A 22,890-nucleotide genomic window follows, 5' to 3' on the forward strand; every position below is an offset into this window, starting at 1 on the left:
TAAGAACGTGCATCTTTAAAAGAACAGTTTGTTTGTTTTTTTTTTAAAAAAAAAAAAAAAACTAGTTACATTTAAAAACAAAGCTGGAGTTGCTGAAACTGAAGCTGTAGAGCTGGCTCAAAGGCTAAGAGCACTTGCTGCTCTTCCAGAAAACCCAAGTTTGGTTCCCAGCACCCAGGTCAAAGGACTCGACCTTCTGTGGCTCCAGCTCTTGGGAATCTTACCTCTTCTGCTGACCTCTGTAAGCCTAAACACCCCCTCCTACACACAAAAAAAAAAAATAAAAAATATTAGGAAATAAATTTAATCTATGGTAGGTCTTATTAAGACCGCGTTATAATTAAACCTCCACGTGTAACTGAGAAAGTGCAGGGTGATAAAAGCCAGTCTCACCATGTTCAACAGTCTACACCAATCTCCTGGGTTATGTCTTAATGTTTCTTAATAAAACCCCATGTTTTACAACATTTTCTTTTTAACCCCCTATTTCCTTCTTAGACTTCATGGGTAACAGCTATGCCTTTTGGGGCATCTGAGTTTTGTGTCATTGGGCTTTGGATTAGGTCATTAGTCTTCCCTTGACAGTGTGCAAGCAGTGACAGCTCGCTCTGTGTCCCTGCTGGCATCCCCAGAATGACTGTGGCCCGTGAGACCTCCCTGGGGATTATTTTGAGATGGAAAATCTCAGCCTCAACTGGAGTTTAACAACAGTAAGTAAAAACGAAAGTAATGCAACTTTCCAAAACCAAGTTCACCAGTTCACCAAAGCTCTGTGGTTTAAATTATATATATAGCACCATCTTCTGGAATTGGATTCTCCACACATGTCCTTCTAAGAAGAGAAATCAGAATTCAGCTACATTGGATGGTGGGTATGTTTCAGAGCGGGTGACAAGTGACGTGGCTTGATTCTAAAACAAAAGTTAGTGCAGGAAAAGGTTTTTTTTTGTTTTTTTTTTTTTGGTTTTTTGAGACAGGGTTTCTCTAGGAAAAGTTTTTTGATGACTTTTTCAAAATACTTTTTTTGTTCCTGGCCTGGTGTATTGTAAATATTTTTCTCAACCAGGAAGGATTTTGCTCATATCAACAAGATCCTCAAGGTTTTTTTTTGTTCATTTTAACTTTACTAACTTTTGAATGTTTCTAGATTATTTTGATGATTTAGAGAATTTTCCAGAACTGTACATGGGTATACGTGCAATATGGGAAAAGTGTAAACTGTACTGTACATGGTGATCTGGGGGGAATCTTTGTTCCACCTGGATCTCTTAACCAGCTTAAGTATTCTTGAAACTTGCACAAATTTTATTTGTTTTTCCTATCACTTCTAGATGGGAAAGGCAGTGGATATAAACGTTGCTTGTGTGTAATTATTCTCCCTGATCGCATGTCCTTCAGCACACTTAGCTCTAAGTTGTTCGAATCACAGAGAGAATAAAATTGCCAGCAGAAGCCCTTTGGGTTTTTTTTGTTTTTTTTTTTTTTTTTTTTTGCTGTCTTTTGAATACCTCTTTCTTCTTCAGCATGGCGTAGGTGTTCAAAAAGAAGCATTGCAGCACCGTCTTTTGTGGCCTTTTGTGCACCAGGCGGTGTGGTGGTTATCTGACCTTCCTCTTTTGTACCTTACTTCGACAGTCTCTTTTCCACAGTTTCTATAGCAACATTAAATCAAATGTTGCCATTCTTTGGATAAGAGCCCTGCAATAGTTTCCCATCTCAGAATCAATCCAAAAGCATCACTACTGGCTTACCAGTAGGGTTAGCACAAAATTAATCATCCAAGTGGATTCTTTCTATTGTGGAACGGGCCTTAAGAGTCATTATGGCAGACCAGGTGTAAACCAGGGTCTCATCCCGGCAAGGCAGAACCCAGTGGCTTACTCAGAGGGTTTGTGCGAATCAGCCAGCCATTTCTCATGTTCTGTCTGTCTTCTTCTCTGTCCTCATTTAGCTTAGCAACCGATTGGATGCTTTTCAAGAATAAAGGCGTGCCCCAGCTGCCTGGAATATTCTTTCCATGAGATAGCTGTGTGCCTTGTTCTTTTTATTTAATCCATGTCTCTACTCAAATCTCACCTATTAGAGCTTTACTGAGCCTCCTCAAAAGAGCATCCTCTTTCCCTCTTTATTCTTTCTTCACTCTGGCTGTATGTTCCTTTGTAGTTCTCATTACATGCTGTTGCTCTGTCTGTCATCTATCTGTCCATCCATCTAGCATCTAGCTATTCTGTTTGTATATTTGCCATGTCTCCACCCACTGTCCAGAGGTCAGACTCCATTGCGGATTAACCTTGCTCTGCTTTTGCCTAATGTCTAGAATAGTATTTGTAGCACTGAGTCCTCCATGCTGAATGACGACATGAGCTCACGTGTGGAAGAAGTTGCCGATGAGAAGGCTGCGAATGCCAGGACCATAATAGACTCATTCTGGATTGTTTATATTGGGGCTTTGTGATTTGTCTTGGTAAAGTCAAAAAGCCAACAATCATACCAAGACAAAAGCCTGGTACTCCATGTGGAAGAAAAGGGGCCCCCTCTTTGTGTATATACAGCAGGGAAGAAACTGTTTGCTCAGCATGCCCATAGAGAGAGCTGAAAACAACCACACGGAAAGGCTCACAAATACCAGCTCTGCCTATTGCTTTAAGAACTCACGATTTGAAACTCTATCAAATTTAGCCGTATAGCTTTATGATTCCCCATAGAGGACATTCCACTGAAATTCAGTGTATACAAAAGCAGCCATTTCCCAGAGGGATGAACAGAGAAGGTATAGCCACTTCTGCCAGGCCGCCTCTAACCTCCCAAGGCAGGAGAGTGCCTGTGAGGGTCTCTCTTGGTCTGGCTTGCTTTGTGTGTGATGAGGCGAAGTAGAAACAAGCTGTAACTCAAAGGCTTTTACCACTTTAATATGAATAAAATGCACCTGAGCGTAGTGTAGCGATTTCTGTAGCTCAGTGTATTTCTTACTAACTCTTCTCCAGACATGTGCTGGAGTTAATGACAGGCTGTTCACTAGGCGTTATTCTAGAGGAAGGCCACAGCTTTTGCAGAAAGGAGACCTTGATGGCAGGGGTTTCTGTGAGAGAACTACTGAGTTACTGCGGGGGTGGGGTTGAAGGAAAGCAAAAAAGGAAAATCGTAACTATTCAGGTCTTTGCCAAGACTTAGTGTGTTTGCTTTTGTTTGTCTGTTTGCTTGTTTTCCCAAGACAGGGCTTCTCTGTGTAGCCCTAGCCATCCTGAACTCACTCTGTAGATCAAGCCGTCCTCAAACTCACAGAGATCCGCCTGCCTCTGCCTCTGGAGTGCTGGGATTAAAAGTGTGCACCACCACCACCGCCTAGCTCTTTTGCAAGTTTTAAAGCCAAGAATCTGAGTAAGAATTAGAATTAGGAATGCATGCATGCATACAATTTGACTTAATGCTCATGTCCACCAAAGCAGAGAACATTTTTTTTTTCATGAAATCCTCTGGACCTGCTCCATCTAATTAAGAAAAAGGGCATCCACACACAAAGTATGTTGCTGAGTAGCTGGATTAATCTTTTAACAAAGTCCTATTTCTAATTCCCCTTGCCCTTAAACCTTGGACTTTTTTTTTTTTTTTTTTTTTTTTTGGTTTTTCGAGACAGGGTTTCTCTGTGGTTTTGGAGCCTGTCCTGGAACTAGCTCTTGTAGACCAGGCTGGTCTCGAACTCACAGAGATCTGCCTGCCTCTGCCTCCCAAGTGCTGGGATTAAAGGCGTGCGTTAAACCTTGGACTTAACTAGCCTTTTGGCCCTGTGCTCTTCTTTCCTTCTCTCCCTCCTTTCTGTCTAACTGGCTGCCATTTTCCAGTTCCTGTGCTGTCCTGTAGCCCTGACGCACTCTTCCATCCTGAGAGAAGCTTTCTGAATGGAGCGGCTAATTTAGCCATGGTCTTTGTAGCCTGCTGCCCCAAATTCCCTTCCACACTCCAGGGCCTTTATGCAACTTGTGAGCCATGCAGTTTCCAGTCCCAGGGTTAACTTAGGGTGAAAGTATGCTGTTTGCATGCAGGTTGATGTTTGCCGTTCTGGTTGGCAAGACGGATACGGACTTAAGCAATACCCACTGTACACTTAGTTTAGGATATGGCCATCCTGGATGTTGGTTGTTAGGGCCGAAAGCTGGTTGCAATTTGTTTTGTTTGTACAGCCCAATTACATACTGGTTCAGTGGAAGACACTGTCTTTAATATTCCAAAGTGTTTTTTCCCCCACAAGCTCTTCAGCCCTGTCAAAAAATAAAGCCACTCTGAACATTTCCCACACTGTCAAGTATCTTCCATCTGCTGGCCAGAGCTCGCTCCTGCTGCTCCCTTCACGGTGTCCGGTGAAGTTTGTTCAGTCTAGGAAACGGGATCTTGGTGTGGTTCCCGTTTCATCAGTACAGCAGTCAGACATTGAGCACAGAAGCTCTGGGTCCAGGGCATATGGTTTGCACAGCAACTATGGCGTGCTCTCAGAATGATCAGTGGCCCCACGTAAACATGTATGCATATTCTCACACATTTCAGCTCAAGAATATTTTCATAAACCTTAGCAAAAGAAAGCGATAGCGCTTACTCAGACCTCTGAGCCTCAGCCCCAAGTCTAACCTGCTTTCACACAGTGCCCAGGGAGGGGGCTTAAGCAGGGAGCAGGTTGCTTTGGCTCTGTTTGTGGCTCTGTCCCCCGGTTTGTCTTTCACCCCAGAGATCTCCAGTGGTTGCAGCTGCTTTGGAATTAGTGTCTCTGATGTGTTTGCCTCTGACCTCCGACCTCCGACCTAAGCTTCAGTGTTATTTTCAGCTGTTCTTTGACGGGGATCCAACAGCTGCTGCTTAATACCAGAGACAACTTCTGACACAGGCAGAGCTTCTGGCAGAAGGATTAATCTGGGAGCCTGACTCTGATTTAAAGCTGGCTGCGACTTCTTTTGCTCCAGGTAGAAATGAGGATTTTAAAAAAAAAATAAAAAAGAAAGTAACAAAATGTTCACCTTCAAACAAACAAAAGTACATCTCTTACTACAGTTAAAAGGTAACAACAAAGTACTGAGCTTCCTAGTTGCTGATTGTTAGCTGAGCTCGAAAATGTTCATAAAACCATCATGAAGAAAACTGGGAAGATGTATATTTATTAATAATGCTGGGTGAAATGTTTTAAAATACCCCTAAGAAGTTCTTAGAAAATGTGACCATTCCACGAACTTCATTTGGCAAAGTTCATTAAGTTTTAGAAAAACAGATTAATCTAAAAATATTTTTGATTAACTTTGTGGCTTAATCCCCCAACAAAAAGAATCATTTTTGGAAGTTTTCTTCATATGAATTAGACTTGAAAAGATTGATATTCAGGTCACCGACTTTCTGGTTTCAAAGTCCACAGTTAACAACTGTTCAGTTTCAATGGCTAAACTAATTCGGGCTGTCAGGATGTATTTTTTTTTTCCATTAGTTATCGGACATCAGCTGATAGGCAGAGAGCTCAAGGCTGTCCCTTGAGTTTCAGATAATGGCAAAAATAACAGGCACTTACTGTTACCATACTAGGGGTGTGGCTGGCTCCTCTCTCTCTCTCTCTCTCTCTCTCTCTCTCTCTCTCTCTCTCTCTCTCTCTCTCTGTCTCTGTCTCTCTCTCTCCTCCCCCTCCCTCTCGATAAGCTCAATGGGGCTGTCTATTTTTAACTTCCTGTTCTTTCCTTTTGGCCGGGCAATCAGTGTGAGCCGAGAGCATTCCCCGAATGAGTCCGGTAGCCCTGTGGATGCCTTCTAACATGACCAACAGACACGCATCCCTATCAACGCCGCCCCAGGTTTAAACCTTCCTTCTAAAGTGCCATGTCCTGCAAAGAAAGTCCCCATGCGGGTGTTTCCACCACCACCATCAGCTCTGTAGCTGTGCAAGCTGGGAACTCCAAAATCGTGATAGCCCTTGTCAAGGTAAGCACACAGCTTTCTTTTCTCTGTGTGGCTGTGGCGGGGGGTGGGGTGGGGGGTGGGGCTCTTTGTGGTGTGCTGAGAGTCCTAAAAGATAATGCACAGGTTCACAGGACACAGCACAGAACAGATACTAAATAATAAGTGATTTTAATCACTTAAATCAGTGTCAGAGGACTGGCAAGTTTCAACAAGTTGCCAGTTTGCTTTTCAGTGTTCTAAGTATCTACAACGACTTAAAACAAACTTTACAGTGTACTTTCAGTTTGGCCCTTAAAGGCAAGGTACATGTCACAAAGGATCTGGAACGTCAGGTGAAGAGTCAGGTGGGCCAGGGCAGTCTGTTATTTTTGCGTGGATGTGATGGAGGGGCAGGTCAGAGGGGGACACTGCCTTGAGCAGGACCAAGAAGTGGAAACACTAAGAGGCTCTTGCCAGTGCCTCCCAGAACTGTTCCCACTGGTGCAGGCAGTGTCAAATACTTCTCCACTGTAGGGTGATGGAGACCCTGCCACAGACTGTATATCAAACTGACTCTTGAGACCAGGAACATACAGCCACTGGGGCTTAGCTGTATATTTTATGTTTAGCTGTTTGCAATATGACCACACGTCTTTGGGTGTGGAAGACTGCCATCATTTTTTCCCTTTGATTGAAATCACACAAAAGCCTCTGAAATATAAGTTTGCTCTTTAGACAGTTTGCCACCTAAAGAATTCATGTTTAATGGATGCTAACCTGGCCAAAAGGGGGAGAAAAACTGGCGACAAGACCCATTTAATTTAATTGCTGCAAATTTTATAGTAGTATGAAAAATTTGTAGAAGGAAAACAGAATTTGATGTTGAACAGTGGAATGCAGGGTTCTGCTCAAGGCCAAGTTCCCAGTGATGGGAGCTTCCTGCACACAATACAAGACCTCAGGGACTCCCCACCCTCTTCTCTGCAGAGGTGTGACTCACCACCCTCTCCTCTGCAGAGGTATGACTCCCCTCCCTCTCTTCTACAGAGGTGTGACTCCCTTCCCTCTCCTCTGCAGAGGTGTGGCTCCCCGCCCTCTCCTCTGCAGAGTGTGACTCCCCTCCCTCTCCTCTGCAGAGATGTGGCTCCCCACCCTCTCCTCTGCAGAGGTGTAGCTCCCTGCCCTCTCCTCTGCAGAGTGTGACTCCCCTCCCTCTCCTCTGCAGAGGTGTGACTCCCCACCCTCTCCTCTGCAGAGGTGTGACTCCCCACCCTCTCCTCTGCAGAGGTGTGGGTGGGAATGCCAGGGCATCAAAGCTGTACCAGTGAAAACTGAAGGATTGCACACGATTTAATGATGCTTTGGGCAACTCACAGATTCCAGCAGGGAGGAACAGGAGACAAATCTATTATTTTTTTTTTAAGTCAACATCACTTTTCCTCAAGCTTAAGATACTCTTTGAGTAGAGGAGTCATGGTGTTTAGGGAATAACCTGCAGGGTAGTCAGAGGTACAAAGAATACAAACTTTATAAATTGTATGGGAAAGTCTTTTTAACCAGATTCTGTCTCTCAGAATGGCCATTCATGGTCCTTTCTCTGGCTCCCTTACCCTACAGCCATCTCCAAATGAAACAAGCTTTAGCCTCTTCAGGGAGCAAAGACCGTGTCGACAGAGGAGAAATGTTGAGGCCGGTGTGTAGTGAAGGTCCTGCCTCACTTTGCCTGTGTAAAGTGTCACTAATTGTCATCTGTCGAGAGTTGTTTTATGTGATTGCATTCAGTGACTTAGAGATGGCGAAGAAGACATTATCTAAGGCACGCATTTTTCACTCGAGAACTTGAGGAATTCAGACCCACACTCCGTGAGAGAATTTGTTCTACGAGTGAAAGAAGACAGAGCATGGGCTTGTGTTAGACCTATTGTGTCCAACGTGTTGGGCCATGTCTATGGGAGGAGGAAGTGTGCTTGGTATAACTAGAAATTAAAATTTAAAAAAATGGAAAAAGGAAAAGGGCAAGAAAGGATAAACATCCATTTTACTTTTTTAATTTATTTATTTATTTATTTATTTTTAGTGTGGCGAATGGGTACAACTCCACCTGACTGAGTCACAGCCCAATCTTCTAGAAATAGGGAGCAGTCAAGATGAAACCAAGAAACTGCTTCGTGACCATGAGCTTCTCCTGGCCAAGCTTAAGGTAAGAGTCTCAGGTAGGAAGCAAAGGTAACCAAACCTACACAGGAAGGTGATGCCAAGCCACACCTTGCTCTGGATCCCACTGCCTTGATTGGGCTTCGATGGTTTTAATCCAATGCCGGTAGATAATGACAAGGACACTACTGTTGCTAAGGATCATCATAGACACAGGGAAGAAGCAACGAGGGCTGGAAAAAACCAGCTCAGTTGGTCCAGTGGTTGCTTTGCAAACATGAGGGCCTGGGTGGGATCCCTAGAGCTCATGGAAAAATTCCCGGCATGGTAGCACAAAATGGGAGGATCCCCAAAGTTTGCTGATCAGCCAGCCCAGCCCAATTGGTAAGTACTTGCCATTGGGAGATGCTGGTCTCAAAAGAGGTGGGCGGTACTCCTGATGATGGCACCTGCGTTGTTCCCTGGCCTCTGCAAGAACACACACATAGACAGGCAGGCAGACATTTACAACAAAATAAAAAACAAGTTTTTTTTTTTTTGGTTTTTCGAGGCAAGGTTTCTCTGTAGCTTTGGTGCCTGTCCCGGAACTAGCTCTTGTAGACCAGGCTGGCCTGGAACTCAGAGATCCGCCTGCCTCTGCCTCCCAAGTGCTGGGATTAAAGGCGTGCGCCACCACCGCCCGGCTCGGCTCACAAGTTATTTTTTTTTAACTTGTCCTGATGTAATAGAAAATTGAGAGGGACAATATTTTCACTGTGAAGAATTTAGTGATATCCCCTACATTGACTGCCTCAATGAAAACAAATTCCTACCTTAGTATTCATTCCATTAAGTTCCCCGTATACATCAGAGCTTTCTGTTACTAATGTAACTTTCTGGTAAGAATCATTTAGAGAAATCATTTTAAAAAAACCCACTTGATTTTATGCTTAGTATTAGGAGTTCTTGAAACCAGATGACACAGTTAATAAAATCAGACTGGACATATTGTAGTAGTTAGTGAAGAATATAAAAATTAACACTGATTTGGGATTGCCAAGTCAGGGCAATAATTTGTGAGGTTCAGTGCAAAATGAAAACGTGCAGCCCCTCGTTCAAAAAGCTGACCCTGTGGTTTTCATTCTGTGTAACATCTGGCTGCCTTGGGTGGTAGCAGGCACAGGGGTGAGGGCAGCCCCACAACACTCTAAACTCAGGCAGCGTATGTACAAGGAGCCAACTCCATGAGAGACAGAGAGTAGATGGTGCCCCTCCTCTGGATGGCAGGCGTCATGTACTGCGAGGTTCCAGATCTCGGCGTTTCCTTCATGTTCTGGGGGAATCTCTTAGAGGACCCAAACTGAAAGAGAAACATCCGTAACATTGCCATGACAACGACAGACAGAGCGGTGGGTTCCCACGCTGGCCTCCTCGGAACTGGGCAGGATGATGCAGCCATTCTCTGCATCATGAGCCTCACCTGCAAGTGAACAGATGCCTTTGTGAGGATCAAAGAGGCTTGGTGAAGGCTCTGAGTGCTGAGATGGTCAGGATGTTCTGTGATGTTATACTGGCTTTTTCTTGTCTCTAGGGCCACAGCACATACTTGGTGTCTAATTCAGAGGCAGGTCTAACCTGCGTCTAGTTTACAAACTGTGGGAAAAAACTGAGAGGGCGAGGGACGAGTCAGTCCTGAAGAAGACAGCCTTGAGATGCTGATGTTCACTCCCTTGTGTGACAGCCCCTTGCTCTGGTGTCTGGGATCTGAGTTGTCACTCAAGGTACAAGCCCTGGCCATCAGGAAGTCTTGTGTATATTGAAAGCAACAGCCCCGAAACAAAGCACCGTTGTGATGGGAAAGTGCGCTGGACCAGGAACCCAAAGACCTGGGTTTTCCTTGTGTCCCAGTCTAATGTAACTCAACAAACAATTCAAAGTCTTCTTGTTGCCAAAGAAACCCTTGAACACATTCTTGAACCTTTTGCTCTGTGAACCACAGAAACCAAATACTGTTCCCAGTCCACTCCTGATATTTGCTTTCTTGTGGTCTGTGGGTCCCCCCTCTCCTTTCTATGCTCCTGACAACCTTTGTGGGAGCTGATCTGGACCTAAAACCACATTTCTTTCTCAGTTCCCACTAACTCAGGCTGCCGGGTATTTTCTGCTCTTTGATGAATCACAGACGGTGGCTGGCAGCAGATGGGGCCTCTGGGGCTGTGGGCTTTTCTTCTTGCATATCTTTGAGAAAACACTAGAAGGCACTCTTTCTCAGGTGGAACAATGTGGCCCTCCCCAGGTCCATGCTCTTACTTCTATATCTGAGCCTATCCTGGAGCTCAGCTGGAAAAGGGGCTTCTGTTTAACAGGCTCTGTCTGCTTACAGGACACTTAGGGCTCTGGATTCTAAATGCCTGGTTCTTTTAAGCCAGACTTTAGGCTGTGACGAGCTACTTACGCCTTCTGGACTTCAGGCTTTTTATCTGCATAGTAAGGAAAGAGGAGATCAGAGACTCATGTCGGCTGGATCTTACCGTTGTGTGCCACAGAACCGGGAGTCATTTTCAACCTCCCTGCAAATGGATCTAAAACACAGGTTCGCGGGTGAAAACACACTCTGGCTTAACCTACGCTTCTAGTCACAGCCTCTGGATCTATCCAGCCTTGTCTCATAGCCTTCCTTACCCATCTGTTGTCTGCTCTTAACCTAATCAGCTCGGTCCCCGAGGGGTTTTAATTATCAGGTCTGTCCTTCAAACTGTACTGGGATTTAAAATTTTTATTTAATGTTTGTATAAAAGAGATGGGGTGGGGAGTTATCAAGGAGTTTGGAGTCTGTCTCAAATGTGCCAACTTAGAAATAATGGTAATTAAATCTCTCGACTGGATCCCAACTAATTTGCCACTTCCTTCGTTATCAGGGTTGTCACAACTTAACCTGGGGCAGAAAATTGTTGGTCTCAAGTTAATTGTAATATGAGGTTTTCAAAGGAAAAGGATGTTGGTAGTTCAGGAAGCCAATCATATTTAATATCTAGTGTTCATTCTAGGCCTTTCTCAGTGTATAGAACCCTGTGGTGTGTCCCAATTAGAGGGAAAAATATTCTGGAAGGGGGCTCTTGGAGTCAAAAGTGAACAACTTTCTGGTTGACTGTGATACTTGCCCTTGCTAGGATAAGGGTATATGTTTGGAGAAGTAGGGTAATAACAGTTACCTTCACTGGCAGAAACAAAATCTGGGAAGACAAGTGTAACGCCATCCGGAAGTGCATGCTGTCTTTAATGGAGAAAATGGCCTGATTATTATGCTAATGATGAATAGATCAGACTAATGTGAACATTTAATACGAAAGCCATTTTGTGCCTTCCCCTGAACAAATTCAACCCTCAAAATGAAGAATAAGGGGGAAATGCTGGGAACATATGGTTTTCCTAAGTGTTCCTAATGCTGGCGATGTCTGTGCCCCTAGGGATTTGATTTTGCCTTCAGCTATGTACTTAACGATCCCACTAGAGCATCCAGAGGGAAAAAATCATTCCGGTTTCAGTGGTGAAAATAATCATGTGGAAATAGGTTTAAGTCCCAGAGGCTTCTGGGTTCCCACACTGTGCTAACTTCTTTCCAATGAGAAAGAAGACATCCAGGAAGGAGGAAGGGAGGACTTCACCCAGGCTAAGACCTGCCTATGGCTGCCCTTGACTCTGTGCCCCCAGGTAGGCACAGAGTGGTTGGAGGCAGAAATAAAGAGGTGGAGAAAACTTTGGGATGCTGCTTAGGGTGTTTCTGTCATCAGGGTCTGTCTTTTAACTGCATCTCTAGTGACCAAAGGAGTTGTCTATGTGCCAGGATACCCCTGGGCATTCGCCCCTGGTTGTGGGCATGTGACGTTAGCCTTCACGGAGGAATGACCCTTCAGGGAGACTACAGACCACCTACTTTACCTCTTATTTGACTCTTGGAAGTCTGGTGGTTTCCTGCTTCAGATGCCATGTCTGGCCCAGTGTGGCTGATGTTTATCCTATTTCTGATGACTGACGTAGAAACAGGCATGCTGTGGATAGAACATATGAGTAGTAATGTCAAAATTCTCACATCAAAAATTTTCATAAACAAGGGATAGTGTGAATGACTGCAATTAAGCTGCAGTATTTGCTCAAAATGCGTTTAAAACCATGTTTTATGCATCAAAATATAAGCACCATAAAGTTTACTGTCTTAGTCACTTCTCTGTGTACAATTCAGTAGCATTGATTACATTCACATCATATAACCATCAACTGTGTATGTTTCTAAAATATTAATCACACTGAACAGAAACTCTATAGCTCCTAAGAAGTTACTCCCATTATTATCTCTGCTTCCAGTGTTGTCTGCTTTCTCTATATATTTGCCTGTTCTAGACCCTACATATAAATGGAATAATATATTTGACTTTTTAATGCCTGACCTGTTTTCTTACATAGTATTTGTATTTTGTACAAGAATCTCACTTTTTGAATAATGAATAACAAAGAATGAATGAATTATAACACAAATTGTAATAGTTGCATATCCCTTATCTGAAATGCTTGGACCAGAAGTGTTCCTGCTTTTCAGTTTTTTGAATTATGGAATATTTGTATATGTACAATGAGATATTTTGAGCACTGAACCCTAGTAAATATACAAAATTCATTTATTTCAGATACACCTTATACATAGAGAATAAAGATAAGTTTGGTGTTTTCATTATGCCTGCATTTTGACTGTGGCCTATGGCCTGAGTTCAGGTACGGAATTTTCCATCCATTGTGACACGGTTGTGCGCACAAGTTTTAGGTTCTGGAATAGTGTGTGTACTGCTTGGTTTTGTTGTCAACTTGACACAAATTAGAATCATCTGGAAAGAGAAAAGTTCAACCAGGAAACCGCCTCAATCAGATTGACCCATAGGCAACTCTGTGGGTCTTTGTCTTGATTAATGACTGACATGGGAGGGCCTAGCATGTGGGCGGGGCCCTTTCCTGGGAAGGTGGTTCTTGGACACTAAGAAAAGCAGGATGAGCAAACCACGAGGAGTCAGTTGCTAAGCAGGGCTCCTCTGTGGTCTCTCAATTACTTCCTGCCTCCAGCTCCTGCCTTGATTACTTGCCATGGCTTCCTTCAATTGCAGACGGTGACCAGTAAGCCAAACAAAACCTTTCCTCCCCAAAGCTGTTTATGGTGTTTATCACAGTGACAGAAAGCAAACTAGTACTCTGTGTGCGCGCGTGCACGTGTGGGTGCGTGCATGCGTGCGTGTGTGTGTGTGTGTGCGCGCGCGCGCGCGCGCGCGCATGCGTATACTCATACGTTCTGCGTGCACGTGGAATCCCGAGGTTGAGATCAAGCGTCTTCTGTCAGTGCTCTCTGTGTTGGTTTTCAAACAGGGTCTCTCACTCGCCCCGGAGCTCATAGATTTGTCAAGGATGATGGGCCAATGAGTCTAGGGGCCCACCTGTGTCTGCCTCCCGGCACTGGAGTTACAAACTTGGGTCACTGTGCCTGGCTTTCATACGGGTCCTGGAGCTTTGGACTCAGATCTTCAAGCAGGCACTTCGCCCACTGAGCTCCTTCTCCAACCCCAAATTTTGGAGTACTTCTGATTTCAGATTTTTGAATGAAAGATGCTCAGTTGGAGAGCATTTTGTTTAGTCACCTGTCTCTGGGAGCTTGGATTGTTTCCACTCTGGCTTTTGTAAATTGTACTGCTATCAAGACTTGCACGGAAGTATTTGCTCGGACATCTAACTCTAGATCTTTCTGGTCCACATGACGCAGCACAGTTACTGGATTGTATGGCATTTCCACGCTTAGGATTTTGAGGAAGCACTAAAATATTTCCCTGGTAGGAAATAGTAAGTTTGCGTGGCGCAATGGTTTTCAATGTCAGTTTGCCACAATGCAGAATCACCTGAGCAGCGAACCTCACCTCAAGGATTGTCTCCATCAGGTGGGTGTGTGGGGGTGGGGGAGGGTGTTTGTGGGGCATTGCCTTGATTGCCTTAATCATTGTGGATGTAGGAAGGCCCACCTTAAATGTGATGGTCTCTCCTAGTACCAGCCCAGATAAAAAGAAATGTAATAAAGAAGAGTGTTTGCTTTTGGTTTGGTTGACTTTACCTCTCATTTAATCCATTTACCCTGTCGCTGTTTCTGCTTCCTTAGCTAGTGTTAGAACCAGCCTTCCCGGGAGTTCACCAGTCCTAGTCTTCTGCCAAAGACCTGCAGGGTTCCTGGATCATGGCTGGTCCTCTATCCAGTCTGGAATTCTGAAAAGCAGCTTCTAACATTAGGAAAACTTCTCTCCATCTTTCTACCTCATGTTCTAGCAGAAGTGAGGATAATGTGCGGCCTGACTGGTGAGACTGGGAGCGAGGAGTGGCCACCACTGGGGAATGAAGGGTTCTTTCTGGTGTCCTCTGTAGACTGCAAGCTCTCTCCTCTCTGCTTCTGCTGAGCAAGCCAGATATCCCCAACTGGTAGATGTAGACCACAGTTCTCTCCGAGACAGCCATGTCCCCAAATCTAGTTCTTCTTTCAGGCAGGCACCAAGGTGGGGACCAGATCTTGGAAATGGGGGAAGAAAGCTGGAACCGTCTGGTTTGTATGGTTCCAGAACTTCGGAATCCTCTTTACCATTAATAAGAGTAAACACCCTGATCCGTTCCCAATCTTAATGTCAACTTCCCAATCAATATGGAACATTACAAGGAGAGGGTAAGTGGACTTGTGCCTTAGGGTGCCAGTCATGGAAATCATCTGATGAATTTTTTAGTTATCATTTTGAATGAGGTCGCTGAGATAAGGTAGGGGCCGAGCAGAAATTATGGAGAACTTCTCTTAAGCTTTGCTATTGAGAAACTTCTCTACTAAAATACACCAACAAAAATTCTGGCAACCATGGAACATTTAAATTTTCATGTGTCATCGACAGTATTCTAGTTGGCATGTTGTTTGCTCTCCTGGATAGTCCATTCCAATAACCAGCGTGTGCTGCAGAGTGACGTAGGAGGCTCGTTTTGAATGGTGTTCTTTCGAGCTAGAAAGTGCTGTGGATAATCTGGGAAAACGATGCTCTTAGAAGTGGAAGTGAGAGGTTATCTTTGCCCCTTTGTGCTGCTTTAACGGACAGAGTAGTTTAGAAAGAACAGACACGTATGTGTCACAGCTGAAGGGAGCCTGAGTTCTGTTTCCAAGATTGTGCCTTGTGGCAGTTCCATGCGAGGGACAAGAGTATGGTGTCTTCATTGAGAGAGAGAAAGAAGGCAAATAGCAATAAATTGTCTCCCTTTCAAGCTCCCTTACAGGTACTGGTATTAATTCATGTATAGAGCAGAGATCCCGTGACCTAGCCTTTTCTAAAAGGGCCCAGTTCCTAATACCATTGCATGGAGGATTATGCTAACAGGTGAATTTGAGAGAACACAATCAAGCCATAGCAGAAACGTTAAGTTAGTGGATTCCAGAAGATTTGTTCCCATGAAGCAGACATTGAAAGTGTCCATTAGGCCAGGCAGTGGTGGCACACGCCTTTAATCCCAGCGCTCGGGAGGCAGAGGCAGGCGAGTCTCTGTGAGTTCGAGGCCAGCCTGGTCTATAAGAGCTAGTTCTAGGGGCTGGAGAAATGGCTCAGCGGTTAAGAGCATTGCCTGCTCTTCCAAAGGTCCTGAGTTCAATTCCCAGCAACCACATGGTGGCTCATAAGCATCTGCAATGAGGTCTGGTGCCCTCTTCTGGCCTGCAGGCATACACACAGAAAGAATATTGTATACACAATAAATAAATATTTTTTTAAAAAAAAAAAAGAGCTAGTTCCAGGACAGGCTTCAAAGTTACAGAGAAACCCTGTCTTGAAAAACAAAAAAAGTGTCCATTATTGATGAAATATTGATGTGAGCTCATTTTTAAAAGGTACATAAAGTATAGATGGATGTTGTTTTTTGCTCTCACTCATTTGGCTCTTTGGTGCATACTCTTTGGGTGGGGGGAGCTGCCTCCCAGTTCCCAAATAAATCATATGGAGGTTTATTCTTACTTATGTATGCCCAGCCATAGCTTGGCTTGTCCCATCTGCCTTTTGCCGCTGGACTTTTATCTTTCTCTATTCTATATACCATTCTTTACTTCCTGTGGCTGGCTGTGTAGCTGGGTGGCTGGCCCCTGGAGTCCTCTTCTCCTTCTCACTCTTGTCTGTCTCTCCCAGATTTTTCTCAGCTCTTTATTAGACCAGTCAGGTGTTTTAGGCAGGCAAAGTAACACAGCTTCACAGAGTTAAACAAATGCTACAGAAAATAGTGCAACACACCTTTGTAGCATTAAACAAACATTCCGTAGCGCAAACAAATGTAGCACATCTTAAAATAATTTTCCACAACAGATGGAGACAATTATGTGGGCACAGAGATGGAAGATTCTTAGCTCTTGGTTCCGGAGTAAACACTGGGCTCCTTGGCCGAAGCTGAAGGACCTGTGGGGATCACGAGTCACATGATCTGTGTATCTCTACACCTGCGTATCCTGGGAAATCAAGCAGCCCTGACTCAGTAAGACAGAAAGGCATTGTCATTTCTGCAGGGGACAGACCGTGACAGGGTGCAGCAGATACTGGCATCCCTTTTGCGAATCTGGAAAGATCTAGAACACAGCATGATTCTAGGAGATTACAGGTGCTTTTGAGTCCTTGGCCCTCCTCTTATGAAGAATGAAGGTCTATGTCCCTTATCCCCAGAGGACCCAGATGTCCTCCCTGCTTTGGCAGACAGAATGAAGCATGAATGAAGTTGGATTGTTGTGTGGGTCCCAGCTTCAAGAGCCTGGCTACTCTTGGGCTTGGGCTCCATGACTTAGAGCTGTGACACTTGCCACAGGTGAGAAATCCTGGCAGCAGTAGAGGCCCCGAATGGAGATGCCCCTGGGTTCCTGAGCAGCAGATCTGCTGATATCCCAGCTGATGGGTAAGAAGCTTGCCAGTCTGTGAGGGAACTACCTTGGGAGGAGACCCTCCAGCCTCAGTAGAGACCCCACCTTGCCTGTGGAGAGTCCAGGATGCTTTCCTCGTCTCCTTCTCTCGCTGGGCAAAAGAAATGACTGCTTCAGGCAACCTGAATATGGGGCAGCTTGTGGTAGAGCCACAGAGAATGAGGGTAGAGGCCACCAGCAACTGTCACATCCTCTAAGGACAATGAAGGGAGCACTCGTGTGTGAATAATTACAGCAGAGGAAAATGAGAACTTTTATGGGGAAAGAGTTGAGAAATGGAACTGGATCTCTCTAAAAGGGAAGCTGGCGTAACAGACACTTCTGAGGTGTGTGTCACTCATTTCTTAAAATATGGATGAGTGAGCAGGCATCCAAAGACAATATCTGTGATGATTCTCGGCTGTTTGATGTACATCCCACTACGGCTTCTGGATCAGGAGGAGGAGAGTTATATCATAACTTCACACACAGAAATATGTACAAGATACTGTATGAGGAAGAAGGATTAATGCTGTCTGGTAAATCACATAACCGTTGATGGAGAAGGTGGTTGGCACTGCCTAGGAAGTAAATATGAGTGATCCAGATCCAAATTCAAGAGCAAACCTTGGAGTGGGCAAAAAAAGTATTTGCAGTGTATTTGCAGTGTAGATGACAGTTAGCAATGTGCCTTTCAAACTCTAGCTAGAAGCTGACAGGTCCTTCTGGTTAGAAGAAGACATCACTATGCATTCTACTTAACTGAAAATGAAGAAATTCTTTTTTCTATTTTAAATTCCTTACAGTGCATGCCTAGTTTGTCTTAGCCCAAATGCGTCTTTGCCTTTATGTAATGTAATTATGTAATAATGTCTAAACGTACAAAGCTCAAGGTTTCTTAAAGGGACTTGCTTTTTCATTATATAAGAAATCTGTCTAGTTGTCAGTCATTAGGAGACCAAGGTGAACTGTGACCCCTACCTCCCAGTCTCTGTACTGTAGCGTGGTGGTGTGTGAAATTTTGATCTCTTTCCCAAAGCAGCCTACCTGCTCACTCCTCAGAATTCCTGGCAAAAGTTCATTCATCGGGAAATTAAAAAACATGTTAGTGGAAACAATATGGAGAAACTTGGAATCAGTTAAAAAACAATTAAGTGGCCAGGCATTGGTGGCGCACACTAATCCCAGCGCTTGGGAGGCAAGGCAAGTGGATCTCAGTGAGTTTGAGGTCAGCCTGGTCTACAGAGTGAGTTCCAGGACAGCCAGGATTATTTTTACACAGAGAAACCATCTTGAAAAAACAAACAAAAACAAACAACCCCCCCCAAACCAAAACCAAACCCAAGAACCAACCAACCAAACAAACAAAAATGTAACTGTTTTATCATGCCCCCCTTCTCCCCTCCCTTTGACCTCTCCACTTACTGGGGGAGACAGTGGCTGGAAGAGCATGGCCCAATGGGAAAAGTAGAACCCTGGCTTTTCAGCCCCCCACTATCCACCTCTGCCACTAAGTTGAGCTAGGAAAGCGAGACATCAAAGAAGGTGACTCAGTGACTCATATACAGATGGTGATCGGACTGTCTCAGAAGTCGAACGCCCTGTCCTTAGACAGGGAACAGAAAAATCGGATACCTCAAATTCAATTTCATAGAATGTATGTTTTCTCTCGAGTCAACTCAAACACACCCTGAGTTTTCCCTAATTGGAACTGAGGAATGCAAACGACCCAAGGCTATTCTCACTGCTCTCTGAGTGCCTGAGTGTTTTTGGTCCAGTGGTCCCATCAGCCATTAAACTTTTATTAATGTGTTGAAGAGAAAATGCTTTGCTAGAGCGGCACACTTCTTAGAGCAGAGATAAATGGGAATATATAATGGGAACTGCAAGGACAAGCTTCATTTGTAATTCAACATGTTGAGGGGGCATGTGTAAATTTTAGGATGTTAAATGCTTATTTAGTAAAGAATAAATATCCTAAATTGATCTCAGCTTAAGAGACTAGAGAAATAAAAGCAAATTAAAACCAAAGCAAGCAGAATGGAAGGATCTACAAAGAACAGTGATCGATACAATTGAAAACAGAAACAATAGAAAAATCGATAAGCCAAAAGCCAGCTCTCTGGAAAGGTCAATTAAATTGTTGAACCTTTCTAGCCAGATTAAGAAGGAAAAAGAGAGAAGACAAAAATTATCAATATTAGACATGAAAAGTAGGTCTTACTGTAAATCTCATAGTCATTAAATGTATAATGAGAAAGTGCCAAGAACATCTGTATGTACATGAATCCAGTAGCTCAGAGGAAATGAACCGAGTCCTCGAGAGCATAAATTACCAAACCTAATCAAAAAGCAAAATAAAAAGAAACAAGTGAAAGTAATTTAATAATATGCTTAATTTCCTCCAATATACACAAAATATTACCATTTAGCTAGTAATCATGGTAAGATTACAGATGAAATATTGCATCAAAGTCTAGTGAGATACAGGAGTTCTAACCTACCCATGCAAATGATTAGTGGCTACCCCGTGCCCATTGGTAGGTTTGGAGAATAGAGGAGTCTACCTCTGGTGAGGTCTTTACCTTGTTTTTTAGCTCGAGGGGAACTGAATGGGTCAGGGCATGGAAAGTCCCGAAGAGGAAAATAGTGACTGGATAGCTCTGTCGGGGACATTAGTTTAAAAAATGGTAGATTATCTCCAATGGTCAATTTTTATCATCAGTTAAGCAGTGTTGTCAAATAATGTCATAGGAGGAATAAAACTATTTTTCTAATGTAATACCTTTGAGACTGTGTGTGTGTGTGAATGTGTTTGTGCATGTGTTTGCAATCCGATTTTTGCTTTAAACGGTAATTTCTTTAGAACTGGAGAGATGGCTCGGTGGTTAAGCAGCACTGCTCCTACAGAGGCTGGGTTAGGTTTCTAGCACTCAACATCAATGCCGCTCACTCTAGATCCACGGGATGTGGTGCCTCTGTGGGCACCCGCACTCACCTGCACAGACCCCTAGACCTACTCAGGTATCTCCTATACACACAATTAAAATTATAAATTGTAAAACAAATACAATGAGAGTTTGAAATAGTGAGGAGAAAACTGTGTTGCTCCAGTTTGAAAAGCCCGCAGCAGCAGACAGCAATTGAATGGTGTATTGTCTGGTTCCAGCTTCTGGAAGCATCGCTGCACATTTCATTAATGCTTTTACATGTAATTAATTTGTTGTCTGTTGATCGTTCATGGCTCAGATACTGCTCAGTGGATTTCTCATGGTTATATTATGTAATGATGATGACATTGGAGACTAAATGCAATTCAGATACTAAAAATAACTGGAAGAATTTCTTAAATATATTATGCTTGATGATGGTTAGCAGATCATTAACGATTCTGCTACATGAGTGATGAGTATTTAATACCTACTAAGGATGTCCTCGGAGTGTTTTGTATCGCTTAATTCGTTTGTAAATATTTCCCATCTGACTGGTTTTCATTCATACCATTTATAATGGTCTAAATTCTGAACAATAAGGAGTAGTACAAATATTACTGAAAATATGGTGTCTAATAACTGGCGTGTTCCATCTATTTTTCTTTTCATTTAATATTTTGGGCTTGGGAAAGAAGAGATCAGCCTTCTGGGTATCGCATGTAAAAATAGGGTAAAAGTTGAAGTATTTGGTGAAGTCTCTCAACCTGGCTGGCAATAGTCTCTCAACCTGGCTGGAGGGCTTCATAAGTGAACTGGTCCTTAGATCCAGGCCCCAAGCTGTGTATCTAAAAAAAATGATTAGGAAGTCAGAAAGCTAAACTGGTCCTCTTTTTCTTGGAAGAAAAGGTGCTTTCTGCATCACCTGAGACTTACAGCTGGTCTACAGAAGGATGTCCTTGGCAAAGGATAGAGGGATGGACCAGTTTCAACTCTCCCATCTTATGCGGTCATTCGTTAGCAGGAGCCATTCCTTCCAATAGTGGAGGTTTGGTTCAAACACAGCAAAGCAAGCAAGCAAATAATTAAAGCAAAACAAAATAAACCCTAGCTAATCTTTGAAATAATGTCTTTCCATAGCTGCTAGAATTTCTACCAGATTGTAGTCCTTTGTGTGCCTGTGAGATACCCTGTGTGTACATGACTCAGGGTTGGTGCACAGAGGGTTATGGACGCAAAACATTCAGTAAAAAAAAAAAATGACATTTTGAATTTTGGAGGAAAATGGATGGAGCTAGAAAACATTATTTTGAGTGAGGTAACCTAGACACAAAAAGACAATTATCACATGTACTCACTCAAAGGTGGTTTTTAATTATAAAGCAAAGAAAACCAGTCTACAAACCACAATCCCAGAGAATTTAGACAACAATGAGGACACTCAGTGAGACTTACATAGATATAATCTACATGGGAAGTAGAAAAAGACAAGATCTCCTGAGTAAATTGGGAGCATGGGGACCTTGGGGGAGGGTTGAAGGGGAGGAGAGAGTCAGGGAGGGGAGCAGAGAAAAATGTAGAGCTCAATAAAAATCAATAATAAAAAAGTTCCTTCTCTTTTAAAAAGCCTAAGAGGTAGTAGTGACTGCTTCCTGTATCCATCTAATGTGTGCCTATCATCCTAGACGTCCTGCACTGAGTATTTAATGTTTAAACCAATCTTTGATGGAGGTGGGTCATCTTTCTATCTGTTGTTTCATTGGTTAAGTAATAAAGAAACTGCCTTGGCCCTTTTGATAGGACAGAAAATTAGGTAGGCGGAGTAAACAGAACAGAATGCTGGGAGAAAGAAGCTGAGTCAGGAGTCGCCATGATTCTCTCACTCCAGATAGACGCAGGTTAAGATCTTTCCTGGTAAGCCAGCTCGTGGTACTACACAGAATATTAGAAATGGGTTAGATCAATATGTAAGAGCTAGCCAATAAGAGGCTGGAACTAATGGGCCAGGCAGTGATTAAAAGAATACAGTTTCCGTGTAATTATTTCGGGGCATAAACTAGCCATGCGGGCGGCTGGGTGCTGGGGACGCAGCCCTGCCGCTCTTATTACAACAAATCTTATAATGATAGGAAATATCCACATGTATAAGATGCCTAAACAGGTTATACCAGACTGTTGCTACCCCATTTTATGTAAGGGGGTATTATTAATATCCAAAATGTAGGCATTGCAAGGTAATATATGAAAAACTATATGTTACAAAGTGCTGAAGGGCGGCTCCATGGAAGAGATGGCATCTCAAGAGTAGAGAGTATTTAACAGTGTTTGCATATGGAAGACAGGTGTGAGAGCTGAGAGTCAGTCACTGAAAAAAGTGAAATTTGCAGTAATATTATATTAAATTAGGTGACCCAGACCCAGAAAAGCAAAAATCACGTTATCTCTAGGTGAAGGTAATAACTTTTAATGTTTATGTTTATGTAAATAAGGAAGCATGAGAGTAGGCATAGAATACTTACCTAGGTAGGAGGCCGGGGAGCAGGAAAACAGGAGGTATTGGAAAAGGTTGGGAGGTCCAAAGGTCACATAGGATATTAAAAATTGAAAGTTCTACTAGAGGTGGGAAAGATAGGAGAGGGGAGGGGCATATGAGCGACAGAAGAGAAAGAGCAAACCCATATTTTGTTTGGAAAAAAACAATGAAACCAAATTCTTTGTATGCTAATTTTATGAATATTACTTGTATGAATAAGGTAGGTATTTGGTAAAGTCTTTCATATATTTTAAAATTAAAAATAATTTTGAGTCAAAATAACATTACAGGTTAGCAGGTCAGCAAACACTGATCAGCTACAAGATCAACAGCACTGTGGAAATAAATATAAACAAGACGCACAAAGGCTCAGGAAAGCCCTGTTGCGAGCACCCAAAGATGAGATTCCACTG

The 22,890-nt window shown here is 43.3% G+C and overlaps 1 protein-coding gene across 3 annotated transcripts in view; it reads left to right on the plus strand.

Annotated features, from left to right (window-relative positions):
* Positions 1-5,779: 5,779 nt before the first annotated feature.
* The window catches only part of Ccdc141 (coiled-coil domain containing 141), a 141,587-nt gene continuing 124,476 nt past the window's right edge, over positions 5,780-22,890 (plus strand). For all 3 annotated transcript variants that reach the window (XM_057755593.1, XM_057755595.1, XM_057755594.1), the window contains exons 1-2: positions 5,780-5,946; positions 7,982-8,104. In XM_057755593.1, the coding sequence (XP_057611576.1) occupies positions 5,845-5,946; positions 7,982-8,104 (225 nt within the window). In that variant the 5' untranslated portion in view covers positions 5,780-5,844. The remainder of the gene's footprint in view (positions 5,947-7,981; positions 8,105-22,890) is intronic.

This window comes from Chionomys nivalis, chromosome 22 (assembly GCF_950005125.1).
Source record: "Chionomys nivalis chromosome 22, mChiNiv1.1, whole genome shotgun sequence".
Lineage (NCBI taxonomy): Eukaryota > Metazoa > Chordata > Mammalia > Rodentia > Cricetidae > Chionomys > Chionomys nivalis.